The following is a 25615-nucleotide window of genomic DNA, read 5'->3' as shown; positions in this document are numbered from 1 at the left end:
CATAGAAAATACAATCCACAAGAAACTCACTACTCTTACTGGTAATTTTACTGCCGTCCGGATACGAGTTTCTTATCACTTATCACTTATTTAAAAAAGTATTTTCGTTGCTCCCTCAGATAAACTAATCCAGTCTGAAAAGGGCTAAACACATGACATAATACATTCAAAGTGCTCCACATGTCCCGATAAAAGATTCAGACAGGTTCTATTAACAATATCATTCTATTTATATGGACATCAGACCATCGTACCCAAATGTGATTCTTCCCCAAACTGTTGCCACAAAGCTGTGTCTTTGTATGCTGTAGCATTACAATTTCCCTTCACTGGAACTAAGAGGCCCAAACCTGTTCCAGCATGACAATGCCTCTGTGCACAAAGCAAAGTCCATGAAGACATGGAGTGGAAAAACATTAGTGTCCTGCACAGAACCCTGACCTCACTGAACACCTTTGGGATGAACTGGAACACAGACTGTGCACCAGACCTCCTCACCCAACATCATTAATGCTCTTGTAGCTGAACGGACAAATCCTCAAAGCCACGCTACAAAATCTAGTGGAAAGTCATCCCACAAGAGTGAAGATTATTATAACAGCAAAGGGGGACTACATCTAGAATGAAATGTTCAAAATACACATAAGGGTGCGATGGTCAGGTGTCCACAAACTTTTGGCCATATAACACAACACAAATATATATCTGCTTGCACACTACAGACTAAATCCAGGTAGACCCAATTAAAGTCTCATAAACAAGAAGGCACTCCTTCCAGCCCAACAGTTCATTTCACAAATAAGGATTATGCTCACATCATTAGGGTCACTCAGTGCTCTTTAAATACGCAGATTTAACATAGCAAGGCTAGTAATTAACTGAGGAACTATGGTTTGTGTCTGCGTGTGTGTGGTTTGTTGTGAGAGATGCATGTCTGTCATGAGTGTCCACTGTCCCATATTTCTTCCTCTACAGATTCTCAGCCTCTCTTCCTCTTCCTTTAACACAGTTTTATACACTATACAGTGTAATGTGTACACATGGTGAAATGTTTGTGTGGTCTCTCATTATAAAAGGAAGCACTACGCTAACGGTAGCTTTGTGGGCTTGTAATTTGATGGCTGGTGGTTTGGGGCACAGCACTGCTGGCTAAAGGTCAAAAAAAAAAAAAAAAACCCACAAGGCCAAATTCTGCATTTACAATCCTTAGTAAGTTCAGTTTATCTACAATTCTAACTTTAACATGCATGATTTTAGAAGTTCAAATGCGAATACTGATAAATTAGAACAGATACAATGCAGGACCCACTTTGGATTCCTTGGATAGTTAAGGGTTCTTAGCTTCCTAAAAGGGTTCTACATGGAACCTTCTCTGAAAGGGAGACACTCACTTCTATGGTAGAAACTTTATGGTGGATAAACCAAAGAGTCCTCCTAGGTGTTTTAATTGGTTGTTTTTTTAAATAATCAATATAGTTTTAAGTGTTTAAAACTTACCAACAATACCAGAGATATACGCAGAATATTGTATCATGATGTAATTTGTTGGGATATTGTCCGATTGTCAAACCACTCAACCCAACTCTCTGTCACTGAATAGGTCACTGAATACACACTCATTTAATATGAGTTTAATATGAACGCCTGCTCATTCATTTAATTATCCAATCAGCCAATCATCTGCCAATGCATGAAATCAAGAAAATGTCCGAAACAGCACAGTTGAAGATTGGAAAAACATCGCCTGGTCTTTTTCCAAGCTTCAACTGTCTAGGTTCGGTGAGTCTGTGCCCACTGTAGCCACAGATGCTTCTTCTTGGCTGACGGAAGTGGAACCTGACATGGTCTTCTGCTGTTGTATCTCATCTGCCTCCAGGTTCAACATGCAGTGCATTCCAAGATACTTTTCTGATCACCACAGTTGTAAAGAGTGGTTATTTGAGTTACTATAGCCTTCCTGTCAGCTCATACCACTCTGGCCATTCTCCTCTGATCTCTCTCATCAACAAGGGGTTTTCACCCACAGAACTAACTGTGTTTCGTTTTTCACACCATTCTGTGTAAAAGCTAGAGATGGCTGTGTGTGAAAATCCCAAGAGATCAGCAGTTTCTGAAATACTTTCTGAAAATAGGACAGATAGCAGCCCTTCTGGCTCCAACAACCATGCCACAGTCAAAGTCACTGAGATCACATTTTAATCATACTGATGTTTGATGTGAACATTAACTGAAGCTCTTGACCTCTTGCGCTGCTGCCACATGATTGTCTGATTGGATAATTGCATGAATAAACAGATGTTTATAACGGGTGTTCCTAATAAAGTGAATATCCCCACCACTTTTTGAAAGCATAGGTCATTAATAATGTTTTATATAATAGCTCATGCCAGAAACTGGTCCAAATGCTTTATCAACTGTAGCTTTTGTTATAACAATTTAATCAGGCTGTGAGATGTAAGGGCTGCTATATTGTAAGACTTCCAAAGCATTGCGTTTACAGTTTAACAGCTGGTGTGGATTTAGACACAGAAGTATATGTTCTGGTTTGTTGTTGATCATGCATCGTTTTTTTAACATGCTGGCCTGCTCTCATTCTAGTCCCCTGCATTTTTCTTGAGGTTATATCCAGAGCAAAACCTCTCACATTTAGCCTGTTCACTAGGATGTAAATAACACTTATAACATTAACTAATTCTGCCAATATAGTCGAGATAGAATCCTAACATTCCAATGTCTCTGTACATCCAGATTGCATTATTCATATTTTGACTGCTTTACAGCTCGAGTTTTTAGCACTCCTACATCAGAAGATCTGCTACATCACCTACATCTCTAGCACTTGTATTGCTCCACACACCTTTAACATTCACATGCTTGGATTGTACGTTGCCTCATAAATATTTGCCAACTGATTAAAGTCAAATGGGTCTTTATAAGCACTAAACAATTGCAAGGCAGGTTAAAACAGTACGCAAGTGACCTGAGTCAAGCGACATGTCTGAGCATGTAGAAAACCCACAGCCAAATGCAGACAAAGAGAAAGGAACTCAAACGATACATCCGCTGGGTTTCTAATTAAGTTAAGACAGGCACGCACAGCCACGAGTGTTGTGTATTCACACACACTCTCGCGCACACACTTTCAGCCAGACATCTGTGTCAAATCGAAAAATGGCAAACTCCAGAAGCATTCCTCATCTGGATTGCATAAAGTACAGGAGAACTGGTGGAAAGGCAGAAATAAAGCAGGGACTGGGAACAAACACACTTCAGGACACACTTGACACACACACACTCGTGCATGAACGTCACACTTTATTCTCTGAGTTAATCCACAAGGCGGACTTGAACAAGCTAGATGCTAGTCGAACAAATAAACACGACCTCACACACGTCACTGTTTCCTAAGGCCAGTGCAGGTGTACTTCACTTTGCAAGTACATTCATTATTTGTAATAATGCTAGTTAAGATCTACAAACCACTACTGCGGAGTGCATCAGAGAGCTTGTAAGATGACGCATAAAGATCTGCCAGACCTGGGGCCTGTGTTACGAAGCAGGTTTAACACAGCCTGGGTTCTTGACAAAAGCCAGGTATACACATCAATGTTGCAGGTTGACTTAAAATGTATAACGTAATTGTATAGGATATGCTGCCTTCTTCTTCTTTAAATGCAACACTAGCAGTCATGGATGCAAAGTAACTTCTATTCTTCTATGTCTTAATTTATTATGTCCTATAAAAACAAAGCTGATAAGTTGCAGTAAAATGAAAGAGAGAGAGAGAAAAAAAAAAAAGGGACCCAAAAAGGCTTGGCGCGAGTCCACCTCTGCCAAAATTTACTCCAGGAGAAGGCTGTACCTAATAATGGCAATCCATCATGGAGGGGCTACAGGGTGGTCTGACTCTGTCTCTAGCAGCTCAAGCCATACTTCTTTGATATAAGGCATGTGTATGTGCTACAGCAGTGATGGTGCTTTTCTCAAAAAACACAAGCTTTAATGTAAATTAATACACTACCTTAGTTGAATGGTGGGGGAAGAGAACAGTGTGGATATGTTGTCTCTGTGCTTAGAGAGAATGTTTTCAATGTAACTGCAATTGCCAAGAAGTGTTTGTCTCTTTTAGCCTGTATCTTATGTCTTGCTACATTTCTGATCTTTTATCAATTGAAAACAAAACCATGTATCATTCTGAAATGGCACGTTTTTGCTTTCAATCTGTTGTCTGTTTTTAAATTGTTCTCAATCTCCAGCAGCTCTACTGTTGCTTTGTCATCTCCAGAGCATTCAACACAAAATTTCTCTCCAGTTCTAAGCCAAAATGCTTAATTTGCTTATAAGAAAAGCTAAAAGAAAGCACAGGCAATTCAAAAATAGTGCATGAATACTGTATAAAAAAAAAAAAAAAAAAAGAACTGTAGAATTGGGCTGAAGAAAAATTTGCCGTATCATCTATTATAATGCCATAAAGCATTTTTCAATTGAATAATAAATCTGCAGGAATGTGTTTAGCTGATGATCATCCTGTTGGTTTGGATGGAATTTTTTCATACAGAAGACCACTTAGGAACTTGTCCCTTTTATTTCAGAAGAGAATGTAAAGGGGGAAAAATGAAAATATAAAGTGGAAAAAAATCTGGAATACCCATCCCATGATGCACATCTCAGGAATGCAGGCTGATAATGATATCGTGAAATTCTGGATTTGACCCAGGGCTGACTGGAATCAGGAAAACAAAACATACTTCATGCATACCTCCTTTCCACTAAATTATCTATAGCTCCATCTTCGTGTTCTTAACAAATGAGCAGAAGCATTTTTATACTCTCCAGTTCTGAACACTGCAGCTCCACTGGTATGGAATCTCTCGAGTGTTTCGGTGCAGATCCACTTGGCGAGAGTTGGGAGACAGCATGCCAGTCATTCCAGAGCTAAAGCTCTCTACGTGTACACACTCCCACACTCACACTAACAGGACTCAGGGGTCCCTGACCCACTGGCGGAGGCAAATTCATCAATTTAATTCCAGTTTTACAGAGCAAGACCCACCTGCAGGGACAGGACATATACGGTTCTAGAGGACATTTAACTGAACGATCACTAAACTGTGACTAGTTACGAATCATCAGAAATTTTTGATTGTTTTCCCAGAAGTGATGAACTATAAAATTAAAATGAGAACGTCACCAATTTTTTTTTTCTCTTCCAGATATACTATTGCATTAGTGTCCATAACACTAAGGAGCAGGTTCAAAAAGCTCTGAAACACAATTTTTATTTCAAGAGCACATAAAATTGTGATTAAAATGCCCTAAAAACAAGTAAAAAAAAAAAAAAAAGTGAAATTAATTTTACTCCATTATGCATCACACTGTTACTTAGTTAGATAGCCAGCTTTCTAATGCAATTAGCTTAATCAAAGTGACAAAGCATATTTAAACAATAAATGATGCCTAAACTTATAATTTTTTTAAATTTTTTTATTAATTCTTTTACTCGTCATCTTTTACTGGTTCATTGGAAAAGCCCAAATAAAACATCATCTAACTTCCTCACGGTCTACATAGCAGCAAGTTGCAAAACTAGCTGTTTTTCATTAACAGATCAAGGAATGTGAGGGGGGGGAGAAAAAGGCCAGGAAGAATCCTGTGTGGTTATATGAGCTGTTTCTGTAGATTTAAAGCTGTGCTCACAGAGCTACAGGTCCATCTGCTCTCTTTCTCTCTCCCTCCCTCCCTGGCTTTCATTAAAGGCCTTTCTTTCGACATGCCAGTAGAAAACATCTGGATGAAAATAATGGTCTACAATCACTCCACATGCACGCAGCACGAAAGAATTTTATGTTCCTGATTTCCGCCATTGTAACGAAAAGGTGTAGGCCATCAGTGCAATAACACCTACATTTAAACTCTACAAAAACACATGCATACTTGCTGCAAAGTCAAAAAAAAAAAACTCTTCCGGCCCTCATTAAGTAACACAAAGGACACTGCATGTGTTACACAACACTCACAACGGACAACGCCAGAGCCAGAGACCAAATGTGTCCAAACAGTCCCTTGTTCACAGAGATTAGGTTACACCTGTGCTGACTCAGAGAAAGACAAGCAGAAAAAGGAAAGGACACTTATGTAACACTGCCCACATGGACCCAGGACCAGTGCGCATACATGTTTATACAGGTTTGTGCAGGTATCACACAGGTCCTGGGCATGAAAAGGAGACATGTAAGGATAACTGAATTCTATCGATGATCTTATAATCATCCAAGATAAAAAAAAAAAAAAAGTGACCTGAAGGTTGCAAGTTCAAATCCTGGGACTGTTCAGTCTTCACAGAAGTCCCATAAGGCATATATTTAGGTTGTCTTGCAGTCATTTTTGCCTCTAATCTCTAAAATAGTGCTGCAGAGAATATTAAGAATGCAAGCTATATATAAGCAATAGAGCAAGATTAAAAACATTATATATATATATATATATATATATATATATATATATATATATATATATATATATATATATATATATATATATATATATATATAAGCAATATAGCAAGATTAAAAACATCCATGTTTAACTTTGGCTATTTCAAAGCTCTTCTGTATTTTATTTCAGTAGATTTCATGATCTCTAGTCATTTTGGACCCAATCGTTTTCAAACTACAGCTACAGGGTCCCTGGTTCAATCCTGAGCTCAAGTTAGTGTCTGTGTGGAGTTTCTGTGCATGTTCTCCCTGTGTCCTTGTCTCTGGCTTCTCTGGTTTCCTTCCACCTCCCAAAAACAGTAGGTGGACTGGCCAAGATAACTAAGCGTGAATATGTGTGTGTGTGTGTGTGTGTGCGTGTGTGTGTGTGGTCCCCTGGGACATGACTGGCAGTGTATTCCCACCTCCCACGTGTTCCCATAATCCACCTCGACCCTGACCAGGATAAAGCAGAAAGTGAGTGCGTAAGTGAGTATGTTATAATTTATATTCTGTCTCAGTTGTAAGGTACGTTCAATAAAAATCTGCCAACCAATGAATGAATGTAAATGTCTAGTGATTAACCATAATAAAAGGGGAATTAAGATGCAGTCACACTACAAATTTACAACATGCGTTGTCTTGCCAAACAGGAGTGGCCAAGGAGGGACTGGAAACATGTGACGAAAAACAAAAACAAACAAGTCCTCCATGTTGTGTGCCAAAGTTCAGCAAAATTCATCAAAATTAATTGCCAATTTTTTGGCTCACAAAATTATTCAGATCTAGTTATGGCAAATGAGTGCAGTTCTGAAAGCTAATGTGTCAGGGGCCTTACTCTGGAATTCATTCAAAACATTGTAAAAATCAATAAAAACTTTGTAAAAAACAAAACAAAACAAAAAAAAGAACTTATGTACAACAGTATCACTCTAAAAGCACAGTGCCAGTTTAAAGAACCCTTCTTTTTCACTTGTATCTTTATTTCCTTCTAAAATCTCACACTACCTGCATTTCTCTTCCTCTTCTCACTCTACACTTACACATTTGTTACAGAATAAAATATCTGGTGGCGTGCCGTTTTAGGAAAATTATCAATGACAAGGAGGTGTGATGTAGCTTGATGCGAAGCGGAGTTACTCCTACCACCATAAAAAATCAATTCTCTTCCAATAACAACAAAGAGATTTATTCCTCTTATAGCACAGGAACTTGTAAATGAATACAATTTATAATTTATCAGTGAACAACATGTCATACATTTTTTCCATTTATAGTTACATTTAATGTTGTGGAACATCTGAGAGACATTAGTTCGTCTTATCAGGTTAGACATTATCGTTATAGCAGCTATAAACCCTCATTCCCTCACTAGTACCTTTTTTTTTTCCCCTCTTGAAGCCTTCTATACTGAAGACTTTCTCATGGTGGAAAAAATCACTGACCATTCCAAAATGCTGACACTGGAGACTCCTTCCATCAATATTAAATAAACATCTCCTACAGAAAGCTGCACCATATTTTCTTTGTTAAATAAGAACACATTTTTAATTCATTTATTATTAGATTATGTAGACGGCCAGACATTTGCTTATTGTCCTGTGAATTAGTTGTAACTATAGAAACAACAACGTATTAGAACGAGTGCATTAATATAATCCTGTGATTTGCCCTGCAGTCAGCACTCCTGTTAACACCTCCTAGCCAATCAGATTCAAGAATCCATCAGTGCTGTGGTATAAAAATCAATACGCAGCTGATCAGTTCATTGATTCTGACTGACTGGATGTTAAACTGATCCTTGCTAACTTAGAAGAACAATGAGAGGCGGAGACATGGAGCTAACCGAGCTATGTGCCAAATTTATCTCACACTGTTCAATCCTGAGATTTAGACTTGCACCTGAGGGAACCGTGACGTGCTCTTTGTTTGTGGAGCAAAGCAGGCTCCACTAAAACTTCCAACCTGTCATGTGAGAAACCAGGAACAAGTCCCTGTGGACGTCATAGTGCAAATGAATAACTAAGATGGAAACAAATGAAGGCTTGGCCATACACACACACACACACACACACACACACACAAGTCCCTGTAGACGTCATAGTGCAAATGAATAACTAAGATGGAAACAAACGAAGGCTTGGCCATATACACATACACACACAAACACACACACATACTTTCCATTTAGCTTTGTTTTAGTAGCTCGGTACTGCCATACCTCCACTTGACTCTAACAATGACCTGATCTCAGTCAGCTCTGTGAGCTGTTAAAACAAAAGGTGCATGTTCAAAAAAAAAAAAAAAAGAGAGAGAGAGAGACAAAGTGGAGTGATAAAGACAAAATCTATAGACACACAATTGTGGACAGCATTTTATTGAAACTCGTACGGTACGCATGACATCCTTCACTCACTCCTTACAAACGAACAAAAAAATCTAATAGCACATCTTTAGCTAAAAATATGGTTTACACGTTATAATTTCAACAGTAACAACTAATTCGGAAGGATGTGTGTGGCAGATGTTCCATATAAGCCTAATTTAATGCTAATTACCAGAGAATAAAAATGTTATTTAACCAAAAAAAAAAAAAAAAAAAAAAAAAAAAAACTATCATTGATATGGTGAAGATTTATGCAGCAAGATGTTTGGCATTTATGGAAGGAGTCTCCAGTGTCAGCATTGGTGCTTTTAAATAAAATGACTCACCAGTATTGAAGCTTAAACTATCACAAAACATGCGAACACTTACATTTTATGACCTTTGGCTGGAGAAAACACACATGCCTCCTCTTAAACATACACAACATTGCTCCTTTCTAATGCATCGCTATGCAAACACAATGCAAAAGTGTTTGCACATTATCAGCATGAGCACAGTTACATAACACACTGCAAATAACCATGGAAACACCACACACACACACACACACACACACTTCTCTCCATCAGTATATCTCATGACCTTAAACCTCTTCCACTTTCAGTCTTCAACTGCAGCTATATCCTCTCATTGCTGTTTATAGATCTGTACGCAGACAAGACACACAAGCGGCAGCGCTAAACTCGCACTGCGACGCAATTCCATCTTTTACATCTTTCTCCAAGAACGTAGCTACAAATTCAGTTGTAAAATTATCTGTAGAGAAGGAGCTTCTCAGCAAATCCGATGAACAGACATACCAGAAGACTGAGGTGTCACTGTGCAAGATCTACACTTACTGTGTGTATACTCCAACAGAAAAAGAAATGTAAACTAACTGCACTCACACTAGAGCAAGTGATAAACAGTCGTTTTATATGCGAGTTTGCAACATGATGCTGTAATTCTCGCAAATGCAAGCAAATGTTTTTTTTCTGGTGAATTCCTCAGATCGGTCTTATGGTGTAGATTAAAACCGCCCATGCCCAAATTCTCACAACTCCAGTTCACAGTGTTTGGTGCAAAAAAATAGAAGAGAAATGTGGATCCTGAGTGGCGCAGCAGAGAAACGCTCACTCTACTGTTGCGAGATCGCAAACTCGAATCCCGACGACGCCGCAGTCCTCCGTGGCCGGGAGCCAATGCTGCAAAAATGTCTATGCACTCTAGGTGGGAGGGATGGCATCCTCTTGCTCCCCTGTCAATCACAGTGACACTAACCAATCGTGAGCTCATGTATGTGGAAGAGGGTAGACAGCACTTTCCTCTGAATGTGTTACGCTGCCCTGTGATGTAGCAGGAGCAACAGTTTGAAAACGACTGGGCTGGTTTCACATGTCTCGAAGGAGGCACATGGTAGCCTTCATCGTCCCCCGGTTGATAGCTGTTATATGATCGGGGAAAGCTGGCTCATGGGTGGGCCATGGCCAAGACCAAATTTGGTAGAAAATTATGGGGATAAATTTTTAAAAACTATTTATATATTTCTTTATATATTATGTAATCTTTCAAGGTTAATGATTCATACTTTCCCTAATCCTTTCTCTCTCTCTCTATTTGTAGCTGTTGCTGTGTTGGAAGAACTGAGTGTTGTAACTGTACCAGATGTCAGAGTAAAAGTGCTGAGAAACAGGTAGGAAGGAGGACAGGAATGGAGAAGCAAACACAAGAGAAAGAAAGACAGCTGTGGATAAAATCCTCAGTTTGCACCACACTGTTGGGGACCTTTTTAATCACCAAATAAAAACACTAATGACACAAGATGGTGCAGATTGATCAGGCTTGATCTCAGCCGAGAAGGTTCTCTCTCACACACAACCTCTTTTTCTCTAGTCATGTTTTCCTTGATAAAGACTGGACAAGTCCAGGCAAATACACACACATCACAAGTTAACTCGATTTCTCAGAGGATGAGCTAAATGTTCAAGATCACGCCCAAGACAAAATTATTGCATCATGAAAAATGGTGTTTTCCGATGCCTTTGTGTGTGTGTGTGTGTGTGTGTGTGTGTGTGTGTGTGTGTGTGTGTGTTTATCTGTGCCCATGGAAATCCCAAGCCCTGTCATAAATGTCAGCTGGCCTTGTGGTGTGACTCATACACACCCCTGAGCTGCTGCTTACACTGCAAACTAGCAGAACAACATAGCAACTATGAGCTTGATTATGCCAGGAATGTGTAGATTTCTTTCATATCCCAACATTCACACACACTCTTCTGAGGTTTCGGTCTGTGTTGGTCAGGAAAAACAGCTGCCTTTGATTAAAAGCATGACAGAAAGCCTCGACGAGAGGCTGAGGATAATGATGATAAAAAGGTGGTGGGGGGGAGTGTTGGACGCCACGTGTTCTCAGAAGTGATGCATGAAACTCATTCGCACATCTACGGGAAGAGAGATTTCTCAAGAGACATCATATTCTTCATTTACAACAAGTGAACAGGCTATTTACACAATTTGGAGCAAAAGCAGTTGTTAGGCCTAGGTTGGAGCTTTGAAGTTTAGAGCCTGAAAACTGCTTTACAGCTTTACAACACATAAAAAAAAAATTGCAGAACTAAAAACAATAGTAGCAACCATCTTAAAGAAACCAACAGAAACCAGAATCACTTTCTCCAGAGAACAGCTTGGTGTCACTTCACTTCCACTATGACTTACACCTCGCAAAGTTTTCAGCTTGCATATGGACTTATTCGACTGTTTTCTGAAACTTGTACGGACGGATACTATTACTGAGACTAACAATGTCTTTTGAGTCGAGTGGATCAGGATTTAGACATGAAGTTTGCACAGTGCTAAACTGGTAGCCATAAGCGTCGTCTATTTGTGTACAATATTTACTTAATATCGAGAAAATATAAGATGCCATTTTGCTTGTGATACGAGAAGAGTACACTGCAGCTGATATCCAAAACTTTCGCAAATGAAACATCATGTGCTACATCATAAACTCAACAGGAAAGGATAAGGACTATGGCTACAATCGTCCACTCATTCACTCGTTCATTTCCCTGGAGTCTATAATGCACTTAACCAGCTAATCAGCTCACCGTACGTTATTATATTACATTAGCTACCACTTTTTAAGCTACAGGCCATGAAAACATGGAACTGGGCAGCACACTGGAGCTTTTATCTGTCCTGTGGGCTAGCTAACAAATCTGCCATTTATCCACACATGTTTTTTTTTTTTTTAATGAAAGAACAGTGCCTGTTCATTTATTCATCTCAGGTATATCCAAGGTGGATCTGGAGCCTATCCCAGGAACACTGGGTGCAAAGGCTGGAACACACCCTGGATTGGACGGCAGCCAATAGCAAGATTTTACCAAGAAAAATTGCCACTCAGTGCCATGTTAACAAATTTAACAAACACCTAAACAACAATCTACCCTCCAGTAATGTAGAAAGCCGAGAACAAGTCTCTGGCACACCTGTCAATCACTTCCCACTACAGTCAGGAAGCTAGTCTGTGACCCTGGAGGAATGGGAACTGTGAGCTGCACTTCCCCCACACTCTGTCTGCCTAAAATCCTGCTCTCAAATGTCAGAGATATGGACCTGGAACTCCCTGATCAGGATCTGGAGCAAAGAAGAGAACAGCCAGAAAAAAAAAAAAAAAAAAAAAAAATTCCCCTCCTTGAGAGTAAACACACTGATCTGGCACTGCGATTGTGATCACACAGGCGATGAAAAACATGAATCCATGAAATCAGGGAAAGCTGGCGGAAATCGAAATGCTGGCTGGAAACTTTCCAGTCTTGCTTGATGTATTTACTTTACGCAATGCTGCTTAAGTGTCACACAACAAGGACAATAGTTGCATACGGCATTTTAGTAATCCGAACCTGCCTACCATACAAGTTCATTCGTTATTAACTAAATCTCTTCGCCTCCCCATGGGAAATATGCACTCTGGCCCTTTCCTCTTTCAATGTCATACAAATCTTATTTAAAATTTCCCAACTGTCCCAATAGTAGTTTCATTCTGAAACTCTCTCCCACAACCACCCATGACAAACACAAACTCATGATAAATAATCCACAGATTTAACAGTGGCTTGAGTCACAGGAACAAGGGTTTTATTTTATGAGCATAGCAATCATAAGCAACGATCTCTCACACACCCACTCATCCACAAGAACACACGCTTGTAAGTTACTGGAACAAAGATTTCAGGATTTATATTTCTCCAAGCAAAATAGAAGGTTAATACTCACATAAACTTAATTAAGCTAACAGAATCCTTGCTAACTTTGATCCTATTAAACATCGACAGCTGAATTTGTATTACGACAGTAACACACTAATATTTACTCATGCATTTTCAAAGCACACACTTCACCTTTTCACCCTTATAAAGACAGACCTTTAAAGGAATACTCGAACATTTTTTTTTTCCAACCTAATCACTATCAACTAGATCTGAGTTTTATATGTGAATAACATGAATAATAATTTCAAAACAATTTCTGGAATAAAGAAATAACAGAAAAACCTGTTAACTTGAAACTCACTTATGTTAGATATAATGTTATATGTTAGATATCTAGGGGCAGGTGTTGAACTCCATTAATAAACTTTAATCTATGCGACAACAGGATGAAAATTCAAAACTACAACTGCTACACTAACAACATAAATCAATGGTGAAGGAAGACAATACCGGCTCTTACCCAGTATGTTGTTCTTTGATGATCAGCTGCTATTGGTCGTTCTGACACAATGAAAACAAAAAAAACAAACAAGCAAACACAAAAAAGTACTTACAGCTGAACTGAAATCACACAAAACCCACTCTCCACTGCAACCCTACCTAACTACTGTAGCTAGCTAAAAATCAACTAGCTAACGTTATAAAGAACGAGCCTAGTATCCTAAGCACTTTTACATGCATGTGTGCACTTTTCATAGCAACTATTTAAACTGATAAAAAAGCAAACAGAGCTATATAAAACGAGTAATACTAAGTTCGGTATGGTATGGACAAGTACCAAAAAACATACACTCATACTGGCAAAAAATAAAAAATATATAAAAAATAAAAGAAGAAGAAAACATTATATTGATGAAACCTTCTAACACTGAGGTAACACCGTATAAATAGTATTCATATATCATCAGACAATTGATTGATGACATACAGATTTAGATCAATAATTCATAAAAACGTTCTACAAAATTGTCCTTTGGATAATCATTTATTGACAGAATTCAACAACTGCCCTTAGACTTCTATTATTAGAGAGTTTGGACTCAAGACATTTTCTGTTTTTCTCTCTCAGTGCCAGGAAATATTTTGAGATTCTTGTCTGTGGAAATTGTATATACGTTACACATACAGTGGATAGAGTTTACGTTGAACAATGCCGGAGTATTCCTTTAAACTGGTTCTGGAAGTGCGGAATGGGGGAAGGGTAGAGAGGGTTAACTGAGAGTCGACTCCACATCTGCAGCTCAATAAACCAACACTCGGGACGTGGAATACTTTGTCAATTTGACCTGTGAACCTTGACCTTTGCACAACCTGTGACTGAGCAAAAGTTGCAAGTAAAGACACAACAGGAGGAAGAGTTCTGTCTGTCTTTGTTTGCAGGCTTGGAGCTATATTCCTCCACACTACCTGGGTCGCTTAAAATATAAGCAGTTTCTCCGCTCAAGCATGATGCTTTGAAATGGAACTATTTTAACAGTAACAAGAATACTGTTCACTTGTAAGAAGAGTCAAAAAGTTGTGCCTTCGCCTCCTCTCTCCTCCTATTCCCCCAGGACTACGTTTAACCTACTTCTTTTTGGTGCTCTCTTCCAGACTCGGATTCCCGGGCTCTATCAATGTTTCTTTCTTTATGCAGAATAATAACAGTCCCATATTACAGAGAAAGAAAGAAAGAAAGAAAGAAAGAAGGAAGGAAGGAAAGAGAGGGAAGAAAAGAAACACAGCAGCCTGCTAAACAACGCAGCAGAGATCAGAATTTGCAAATCGTCCGTCTCTTCAGAAGAATTCCAGCTGTTTCGATTTAAGTATCGCAGACATTTTTAAACAGCTAAAGTTTAACATAACCAAAACATTTAGGTCATTTAACGCCTGTTCTGTTTCCAGGATTTGTTAAAGTGGGTTTTAAACAGATAACTCCTCTTGGATGGCTGATGATTTGGTCAGATTTGATACCACACTGCTATGTTCACATTTTCCATGTAAAAGTGAGACTTTCAGTAATTCATAAAACTGAATCGGGACGCCTTCCATCTGTGTTACAGCCGTGAGTGATGTCTTGATATGGGTTCAAGCCACTGAGCCTAAGGATGGATGAAATGGTGATATAATATTGATATTGTGATATCATTCATCACAATTCCTGAGATATCATGGGTATACATACATATATATATATATATATATATATATATATATATATATATATATATATATATATATACATATATATATATATATATATATATATATATATATATATATATATATATATATATATATATATACACATTTTTTTTTAAATAATTACAAATTGATTAGAACCAGCTGATATGTTGTTTAAACTGTAAAATTTATTTTTACAATTTTACTGATTTTTTTTTCCTTTTTCAGTGTTAAATATGTTTTTCAGTGTTAAATAATTTTTATACATAAAAATATTAAAATATGATAAATAAATCAATTATGCATTTGTTTATTTATAATACATTTCCTATTTTAAATTAATATATTTCTTATTAAGAAAATTATTATATATAGAAGATTTTTAATGCAGTATATCACGATCTAAGTTTATTAAAACTTATGAAATGATATTTCTGCCATATCGGCCACCCCGCATCCAGCATAATTGTTCAGCCAGAACTTGTACTTAGCTAGCTAAAGACGTAAAACAATCCACAACGCGATATGCCGTTACCACCCCAAACTTAATTATTTTCTTATAACGGCATGTTCTGAAGTGTTTAATTCTTCCTATACTGCAGTAACGAATACAACTTTCCATTTATTAAAGAACAACACGTGACACCTTGCATCCATTTAAAGTTACATTTAATGTTGCAGAACATCTGCGAAACAAGTTAGTTCCTAATACCACTTTCATTATAACAGAGCAACAGTTGTTCCCTTAACAGTCTCTCTCTTTTTCCCTCTCTCTTTTGAAGCTAATAATAAGAAAAAACATGCAGTTTTTCACCAAACTTCAAAGTTTTTTAAACTTTACTTTTAAAAAAATCTGTTTGCTGTCTAAGACTATGCGAGTGTCCACGTGAATGAGCGCTGACTATAGAAACGATAAAACAGAAAAGTAATCAACAACATCTGACCAATCAGATTGGAGAATTCAACAGCGCTGTTGTATATGTAAGGAATAACACACAACAGACTGTGAGGTATATACGAAAATAATTCACACTTGGGGGAAAGCGTAAACTCCTCTGTCCTGAAGACTTTCCTGTGCTGGGAAACTTTGCAAAGCCCTGTAACTGCTGTCAAGCGCTGACAATCAACACTCCTTCCATAAATGTTAAATAAATGTCTCCTAGCAAAAAAAACGTCACCACATCAACGATTATACATTTACTTAGTTAAACAAGTTTTTGGGTTTTTTTTTTCCCCAAGTCCCTGTGTATGAGCTGTTACTATAGAAACAATAACGTATTCGAATGAACACATTAATATAAAAAGTTTGTTCGCGTTACAGCTGGAACTATTGTCTGTGCTGCAGTATAAGCATGGATATTCAATTTGAAAATCTCTACCCTTTTCATTAAAAATATCACTAACATGTAGCTAAAATAGCTAGTAAACTCTCTCACACGAGGGGGATTTTGAGATAGAAGACTTAACTTACACTGTCATATTTTTACTGAGTTACTTGACAGCAGCCAAACTTATCAAAAATATATCATGAAACGCAAGATTTTACTCATCGCTTACATTAGCTGGTTACCTAGCTAGCTAATTATATTAACACAGATGCTGTAGCTGGAATGTTCCAGGCATGACTGGTCCAAAGCTTATCTTATTTAATGAAATCACGTAACATTTCCTGAATCGTTCTTTTCTATACAGAACTATTGAGAAATTCTGTAATTTGAGCCGTGCTAACAAACGTGATCTAACATCCATTTCGCATCCAAATGAGTTTAAACTTTACATGAGTTCTGAAGTATTCGAAGCATACAGTGAATCAGACTGTGTTGAAATGAAAGGAACAGAGTTGTTATTATTGAGTTATTATAGTTATCTCCTTACTACAATAGCAGGTGGAGCAAAGTGAAGGCTAATCTCACAGCATAGTTCCACTAATAAGATGCTAATAATAAAACTCGATCCTTTATACTGCTCAATAAACCCTTGATCCACATCTTACATAAAAATACACATACGGCTCTAAAGGTTCACAGTGTGTGTGTGTGTGTGTGTGTATAACGAACACTCAACATAAGATATTTTCAGCGAGAGGCTGCCAGGATTATGGGCTTTGCTCAAACCAAATTCCCTCACAGGAAAGAAGTATAGAGGAATATATAAACTGGAGACAGAGTTTGGAAGGAAAAAGAAAACAACAAAAAAACAAAAGAGAGGGAAAAATAACAGCTTCCCGAGGCTAATTGCTACTTCAGAGAGGACAAACTCCTAAACCTAAAACAGAGCTGTGATTGCTTGTGTGTGTTATTCATGGATTGTTTTTTTTTTTTGTTTAGTGAAAGGGATACTCCAGTGTTTTGTCACCCTCTTCTCTATCCACCATATCTGTAGTGTATATGTGATTAAAAAGGATAAGAACTGTTACTGAGAACGGAATGAGTGAACAAACTGGTAACATACAATTTACTTAGGTCTAGGGGCAGTTGTTGAAATCTGTCCAAAAAAAAAAAAAAAAAATCTATATGGTGTGCTGTTATAGGAAAATAATCAACGACAATCATGACATGGAGTGATGATTGATTATTTTCCAATAACAGCACAACCTAAAGTGTTTTATTCCTCTTACACTACAGCAATTTAAAAATTACAAATTACGATTCCTAAGCTATTCACGAATGACATCATTTTTAGCCATTTATAGCTACATTTAATTTAATACAAGTTAGTTCCTGTTATCACTTACATTAGAGCAGCTATAAATGGTCTATTATTTTCCTCTCTCTTGAAATGAGCAAAACCATAATGGGTTAGAAAGCATTACTCAGACTTCTCAAAATCATCTTAAGATGAAACAGACATGAAATGACTTAACTAATGATGTTCTTATGAAGTACCAGTAATTCTGGTTAACCTAGGCTAAAGGGGTAGATTGGAAGAATGATCAGATTTAGAACTTCATTTATAAATACAATGTACAAAAAAATGAACGTTTCACATAAACGTCTACTGACAGAATTCAACAACTGGTATAAGTAAAAACAGGCTTTCTGCTTTTCTCTCAGTACAGAGAGCCATGACAAAATTAGAAACATGTAATTGCAAGTAGGTTTCAAATGCTTAAAGGCGTATCCCTTTAATTGGACCATCCACACCCAAATACTCTTCTCCTCAATCGTGTGTGCTGATCATTAAACGTTTCTGAGCATAGATGTAACGAGAGAAGCGGAAAATTGGACATTAGACACACCTGAATTGCAGGCCAGGAATAAAGCAGCCTCACTCCTACTCAAATCCTGCCTTGTGTCATATCTAACAAGAGTGATGATGTGTGCTTCATGTAGATAAGTTATATAATATAGAGATATATAGATAATTTATAAAAATAAAGAGCATGAAGTTACACACTACATGGAGCAATGAAACAGAACAAATGCAAAACGGATTAAAATGTGTGAATAACTGATAAAGAAACGTCTGATAAAGTGACAAATGTTTTGTTCTATTCTTTTTAATCAGCAGAGTATAACAGCCAGTGTGTGGTACGGTCATTACAATGTGGGCTTGTGGTGTTTGTAGGACAGAGATAAGGGAAGGCTAGAGGCTTTTCACAACACTGCAGGGGCTAAATCAGCAAAACGCTAAGGGCAGATAAAGCATGAGTGTGAATGTGAGAGTGTGTGTGTGTGTGTGTAGATTTATAAACCTTTATATCACAGTGCCAAATGCTCAACCCTGTTCCAGGATTATGGAGCTGGGCTGCACTTGAACAACCTTCTATTCTCACACTGCTCTTTGCAAAATTTTATTTCTCTCTCCCTCTCTCTCTAACCCCCTCTCACCCTCTCCCTCTCCTTGTCTCTCTCTATAGCAGCTCACTCATCTGGAAAATGAAAGACATTAGATACCTACTGATCAGAGACAAGGAAAGAAAATTACAGAGCAAAGGAGACAGAGACATACATAGAAGGGAGAGGGAGAGAGAGAGAGAGAGAGAGAGAGAGAGAGATACACAACAAAAAAAGTAAGAGAAAGAGAGACAGATACAGAGGAAGACGGCAGCAGAAAAGAGAAGAGACAGAGAGAGACAGAAAGAGAGACTTGGCTATGTTGTCATCACTTATTAAATATGCAGCTCCTCTGATTCAGTTCTGCTCTAATCTAAATCCTAATCTCAACCTGATGCTTCTTAGCCAGTAGAGTTATTGTGATTTTCCACCATTAAGGCACAGTGGTGTCACTGATCCAAACCTAGAAGCAGAGATACCCCTGTCTGGTACCTTTATCCATTGTGATCTCATAACAGTACTCATAAAAGCTACATGCAGAATCATACCTGGGTATTTAAAAAAAAAAAAAAAAAAATTCATAAAACGTGGTAATATGATCAGTTTTAATCTAGCCACGGTTGCCCTTTTGGAATGGTTATCATGAGTAATGCTTGTTTGCTTTGGGAGTGTATAAGTGTGTGTGAGCGCTGAACTGATACTGGGTGTTTTGCCTTTGATCATGACTGACTGAGTAACCAAGCACAAATATTCCAATAACATAGTGCATTAGGCTTTTACATAAGCATGACTCTGGGTGTGTATGTGTACCGAACTGAAACTGGGTGTTTTGCCTTTGATCATGACTGACTGAGTAACCAAGCACAAATATTCCAGATACATAAGCCAATAACATAGTGCATTAGGCTTTTACATAAGTATGACTCTGTGTGTGTGTGTGTGTGTGTGTGTGTGTGTGTGTGTGTGTGTGCATGAGTGCGTGTTGAATCTGTGTGCTTGGCATGTTCATCAATTCCATCCACCTTAGAGATACACGCTGCATAGGATAGAGTTCATACTGTTACATCAAAAAATGTGGCAATGTGGCAAACACTTGAATCATTGCTGTGTGTGAGTGAGAGAGAGAGAGAGAGAGAGAGAGAGAGAGAAGCACAACAGAGAATAGTCTGAAGCAGCATCTCTAGAATAATTACAATTACAGTCTAGCATCATAACATCCAGACATCACTGAAGTCTAACACACACACACACACACACACACGAGGGTTTCCTAGACAACCCCAGCCACTACACACACCCGCATACTGCACATAAAGCTACAGCTTTGATTTTCAGAAGAAATTTAAACAACAATCATTTATCACTCAATCTAAAGCCAAAAGCCTCCTGCCAGACCAGCTAGACTAAAACACATTTATTTAAAAAAAGAGCATATTAATTAATGCAATTTATGTCGTGTATACACAATGCTCAATTTGCACTGCTACTTTTTATAAGTCTGCTCCCTTTATATTTCTTGTCATCCAAAGACCCTGTGTATTTCTATAAAAATCCATTCAGATGACTAAAACAACACCCACCAGACAGCTCACTACTTTGGACTTTTTGTTGCCACGTATGAAAGTGAAGAACATTCAGTACATAAAATAAAAAATAAAAAAAAAAACTCTGTAAACTGTAGTGTCTAAAGAATGCCTTTGGTTTGTGAATAGCACCATTTCAGACATAGCTAATAGCCTTCAAATGACAAAACTAAACAAAAACAGAAGCAAAGAATTGTTAATACACACTAAATGTGTGTATTATCTGGTTTATGTCTTTTTATACCACAGCGCTGCTGAGTCTTCAGGACAGAGGGCTTTGCGCTTTCTGGTTTCTCAGTAACACGACAAGCTGCGGTTTTTGTCTGATTAACTTCAAGAGAGAAAAGAAAGTAGAGGATGCTGAGGTGACAGCCATTTACAGCTGTTAGAACGATAACAGGAACTAATTGTCTCACAGACATCCCATAACACCAAAAGTACCTAAAATGGTTCAGATGTGCACCAGTCATTAACAGAGCACAAAGTGTAACTGCTGGCAAATTGCTGCAGTGTAAGATGAACAAACACTTTGTGACACGTTGTTACAGGAAATTAATCGATCTTGCTTCATGCGTGCAACATCACCCCACCCTGTCATTGATTATTGCCCAATTACAGCAAGCCCTAACATTTTATTCCTCAGTTAAGACACTTCACAGCATGAGTGGGGCTGAATGATTTTGAGGAGCCTGTGAGCCACAGTTTAATGCATTTTGACACAAAGATGTATTTAAATATGGATGAAGTTAATGATAATGCTGCTTCGGCAACCTCAGACAAGCAAACAGAGGACCTGCCGATCAAACAATGTGCAGTGACGCAAGCACCTATGTGATATTCGAACCGAGCTAACACGGGAACAAAAGAGTTATTGCTCAAGAGTGGTGCAACAAATTAGCATTCACCGAATCGTTAGGAGATCATGAGTTCGAATTCTGGCGATGCCACACACAAACCAAGAGAGCGAAGCTGGCCGTGCTCTCTGGATGGGAGAGATGGCATAGTCTTTTTTCTCTGTCAATCACAGCAACACTAGCCAATCGTGGGTGTCTGAGAGCTCATGTATGAGGAAGAGGGCAGACAGCGTTTTCCACAGAGTGACTCAGCATGAGCAGCAGCACAAAAAAGGTGCAGAGGTTGGCTTCCGATGTCTCAGAGGAAGCACATCTGCCTTAACAATCCTCGGTTTGTACCTGCTGTGTGATGGGGGAGCATTAGCTAGTGGGTGGGATTTAGCAAAAACCAAACTGGGGATAAAATGGAGGAGGAAAAATAGACACAGAGTTGCATTTAAAAACCAACTCAAACCATCACGTCTTTTTTTTTTTTTTACACAAAAAAGCATCGTTACGCTTCTAAAGCTTTTTGTTTGTTTGTTTGAGCTTACATTAAAGCATCACTTTGCTGTTCACCCACATTAACAACAAATTTCTGTTAATTTATGCCAGGATTTCTGGATCTGGATCACAGCAATAACAGCTCCTCTTCACCACTCTCCTGCCCACTGTGCTGATTTGATATAGAGGATATGTAATGTGTTTGCACATGTCAGTGTTTCTCAACCGATAAACTGCAACCCAGTCAGTCACCCTGCCATCCTTCAAGCAGTTCCCCCTCCCCGGCTCCCAGCCTCGGCCGTTCGGGAAGAAATCTGAAGCGGATACTTCGTCTTCATCTGTAGTGCTGAGCTCCTCTTTCACCGTGTCAACTCATGCGTGTCTTCGCTCTTAAACAAAAAGGAGCTGGCTTTTGTTAATCGACCGCTTCACGAGCACAAGCCACCGGGATAAAGAGGGAGGGAATGAGAAATACGAGAGAAAAGAACTAGGGAGGAGGGAAAGAAAGAGATGGAACAGTGTGGCTTAGGGGGGGACAAAAAGCCTTCTGTCTATAGTATCACGAGTCTCTGTGTGTTTCTCTTTCTCTCTCAGGCCACTTCTCTGCTTTCTCCCGACGGCCTTTTATCTTTGCTTCTTTTTGGTTTTTGGTTCTAAAGCAACATGCATTCTGTCTGCTCTGCATACGCCGCCCTCTCCTGCCATCTCTCCATCTCTTCTGAAGGAATGGTAATGAGTTTGGGACATAACCCCTACATGCCTGGGCTCAGTAGACAGACGATGCATTGTGCAGGATGAATGCAGTGGGGTATTTCAGTGCAACAAGTACACAAATGTGCCTGGCACTGCCAGGGAATCAGCGCTACCACGCCATGCCATGTGCCCAAAAATACCATCTGAACACCCACACACGGAGACAAAACCCTGTTTCAGACAAGCTGCACATAATAGACATATTCTAACACCCGATATTAATATGCACGTTCACCTAAAGAGACCCACAATGGCAAAAAAAAAAAAAATCTATTACATATACGTAGCTGAATAGAATACAAATTTCCAGTGACAAGCATTCATATACCCAAAACCACACACGAGCACCGTAATCACATTAATACGCCATGCAAAATGCTGCAGCCCCATCTGCACCTGGGTGTCTGTGCTAGATAAGCGTAAACTGCTCTTCTCAAATCCGAGCGACTCTAAAATCTATAGAAAGAGACTATAAAGATTACTGCACAGCAAATTAAGGAAAGAAATAAAAAAAAGCCTAAACATGACTCCTCTTCATACTCTGTGAGGATATGATGACACTGGGAAGGAAATGATTTTTTTTTCATTGTGGTTTGCTGAACAGCTTGTAAAAGATAATTATACACCAGACCATCACAGTCAGGCAATTCACCTGCTCAAACACACCTAATTCAAATGAACACTTAGTGAGAGTAGAAATAGCTAAATGAAGGTTAATCCAGGGATTGAAACATCACCACATATATTTTAAGTGTATTTGTGAGGCAACACCTTGCTTTAACCATTTAAGAGGTGTGCAGATTAACATAGAAATAACATCCATATTTAAAATTGACAGATCAGAAAATCCAGATCTCTCTGACTAATAGAGACTAGAAGATCAATATTTCTCACTAATAGAGAAGAGCAGAAGATCTAGATCTCTCTCACTAATAGAGATCAAATGTTACAGATATTGCTAATAACGAAGATCAAAATACACAGATAATAGAGAGCTGAAGATCCAGACAGTCCTAGTTGAGGTCAGAAGATCCAGACATGTCACGAATAGAGAAGATAATAAAAATCCAGATAGCTCTCACTCAGAGATTGAAAGATCTTGACAACCCTTGTAAGGGACAGAAGATCCAGACATGTCACGAATAGAGAAGATAATAATAATAATAAAAAAAAAGAACCAGATCTCTCTCACTGAGAGATTGAAAGCTCTAGACAACCCAAGTAGAGGTTAGAAGATCTATGTATCACTAATAGAGGAGATAAAAAGATCAGAAAATTCAGATCTCTCTAATAGAGATTAGAAGGTCCAGCTTCCTCTAGTAGAGGTACAAAGATCTAGACAATCCTAGGTGAAATCCGAAGATCCAGATATCTCTAAAAGATGAGCTCAGAAGATATCTCTAATATCCATATATCTCATATAATAAGATCTACATGTCTATCTCCAATAATGAAGAACCCAAGACTAGTTTAGTCTAATTAAGATAATGAGAAGGTCCAGTTATCTTTAGTAAAGACAAATCCAATTCCCATATCTCCCTAACAGAGACCACAAGTTCTGAAGAACTTAAAGAAGAACTTAAGAAGTACTGAAGAACCCCAAAGGTCTAGGTCTAATCAGGAAAACCCATAGACAGATATCTAGCTGAGAATGATGATGCATGATGGCAATCATGGCAATGGAAATCTTTAGTGTTTCTCCTACCTAGATGAACACATGACAAAGTCTCCCCCTTCCAAAAGCCGGATTTTGCAGAAGAGCATCCCGTTGATAAACGGCACAGCCGTCAGCTCTTCTAGAGTGAAATGAACGTGGAACTTGAACTTCTTCTTCTTCATTAAAAACGCCATGGTGCTTGGAAACTGGAGTCAGAAACCACTGGAGAGCAGGAATAAGAGGTAGGTAATGGTTGGCTTGCTTAGTCTGGCGCCTGGAAGTCCTCCTTCTTAACACCTAGGACTCGGTTCAGCATCTCCAAAAGTAAATCCAAAAGCTGTGACCAGAAAAATACAATCAATCAATCAATAAATACAACCCAATCCATGTAAACCCAGAGGAGTAAATGTAAACCATGGAGCATTAATAGTATACAAGCTTACCTGAAGGCTAGTAGGAAAGGACAGTCTGTGCTGCTTTTCTTCGCCTTCTGCACAGTCCAAGGTCTACAAAACTCCCTGCTACAACAACAAAACGACTTATTACCCATAAAGACACCCCCAAACACCCTTAAATCCTCTTCTTTCCAGTCTGAACTGCTTTTTTAAAAAGGAAAAAGCACCCAACATACAGACTAGGGGAAATTTAAAACAAGAAAAATGACCGTCGTCCCTAACAACACCAAACACCAAACAAGCGGTTAATGGAGAAAGAAAGACGACGGTTTAACTACTCCTAGCAAAACAAATACCACATAAAACAGTCAGAAAACCTAACCAAAACATTAACCTTGCTTTTAAAGTGTTTCACCAAACAAACACGTTACAGCGGAGGGATTACCTGACTCTCGGGCAGCACACTCGGAGTGTAAAGCGACAAAGCAGCGCTACTCAAGTTCAATCTCTGACTACGCTCACTAGCGCACTGCCTACTTCCGCACTAAACAGTACGCGAGGTCATTAAACGCAGCGTATGATTCACACATACTCACTAGAAAGCTAGTATGCGATTTTGAATGTAGCCTCTGAACAAGCCACGCCTCCACCGTGACGTGTCAACTTCCTTAAAATAAAATATTTGCATACTACTGTTGAGTTGCAGTTATATTCAAACACTTCTCTTCCACCGTTAGTTACCACATTTTAAAAAAAAACCTTTAAATCCTATTTATTTCCTAAATAGGCTATAATATAAATATACACCAAATCCTTTTTATTTTGGAGCTTTTATTGAA

General features: G+C 38.5%; 1 protein-coding gene across 2 annotated transcripts in view; it reads right to left on the bottom strand.

The window, feature by feature from the left end:
- eeig1b (estrogen-induced osteoclastogenesis regulator 1b) overlaps nt 1-25344 on the bottom strand; it is a 49437-nt gene extending 24093 nt beyond the window's left edge. Inside the window, exons 1-3 of one of the 2 annotated variants that reach the window (XM_026921584.3) lie at nt 25222-25344; nt 24825-24902; nt 24430-24718 (exon numbers count right to left, since the gene is read on the bottom strand). In XM_026921584.3, coding sequence (XP_026777385.1) covers nt 24430-24575 — 146 coding nt within the window. In that variant the 5' untranslated portion in view covers nt 24576-24718; nt 24825-24902; nt 25222-25344. The remainder of the gene's footprint in view (nt 1-24429; nt 24719-24824; nt 24903-25221) is intronic. The other variant, XM_026921585.3, reaches the window with a different exon arrangement.
- Nucleotides 25345-25615: the final 271 nt, after the last annotated feature.

The sequence above is a fragment of the Pangasianodon hypophthalmus genome, chromosome 27 (assembly GCF_027358585.1).
Source record: "Pangasianodon hypophthalmus isolate fPanHyp1 chromosome 27, fPanHyp1.pri, whole genome shotgun sequence".
NCBI classification, from domain to species: Eukaryota; Metazoa; Chordata; class Actinopteri; order Siluriformes; family Pangasiidae; genus Pangasianodon; species Pangasianodon hypophthalmus.
Note: the sequence above shows the minus strand (reverse complement) of the source record. Positions and strands in the feature narration are given on the sequence as shown.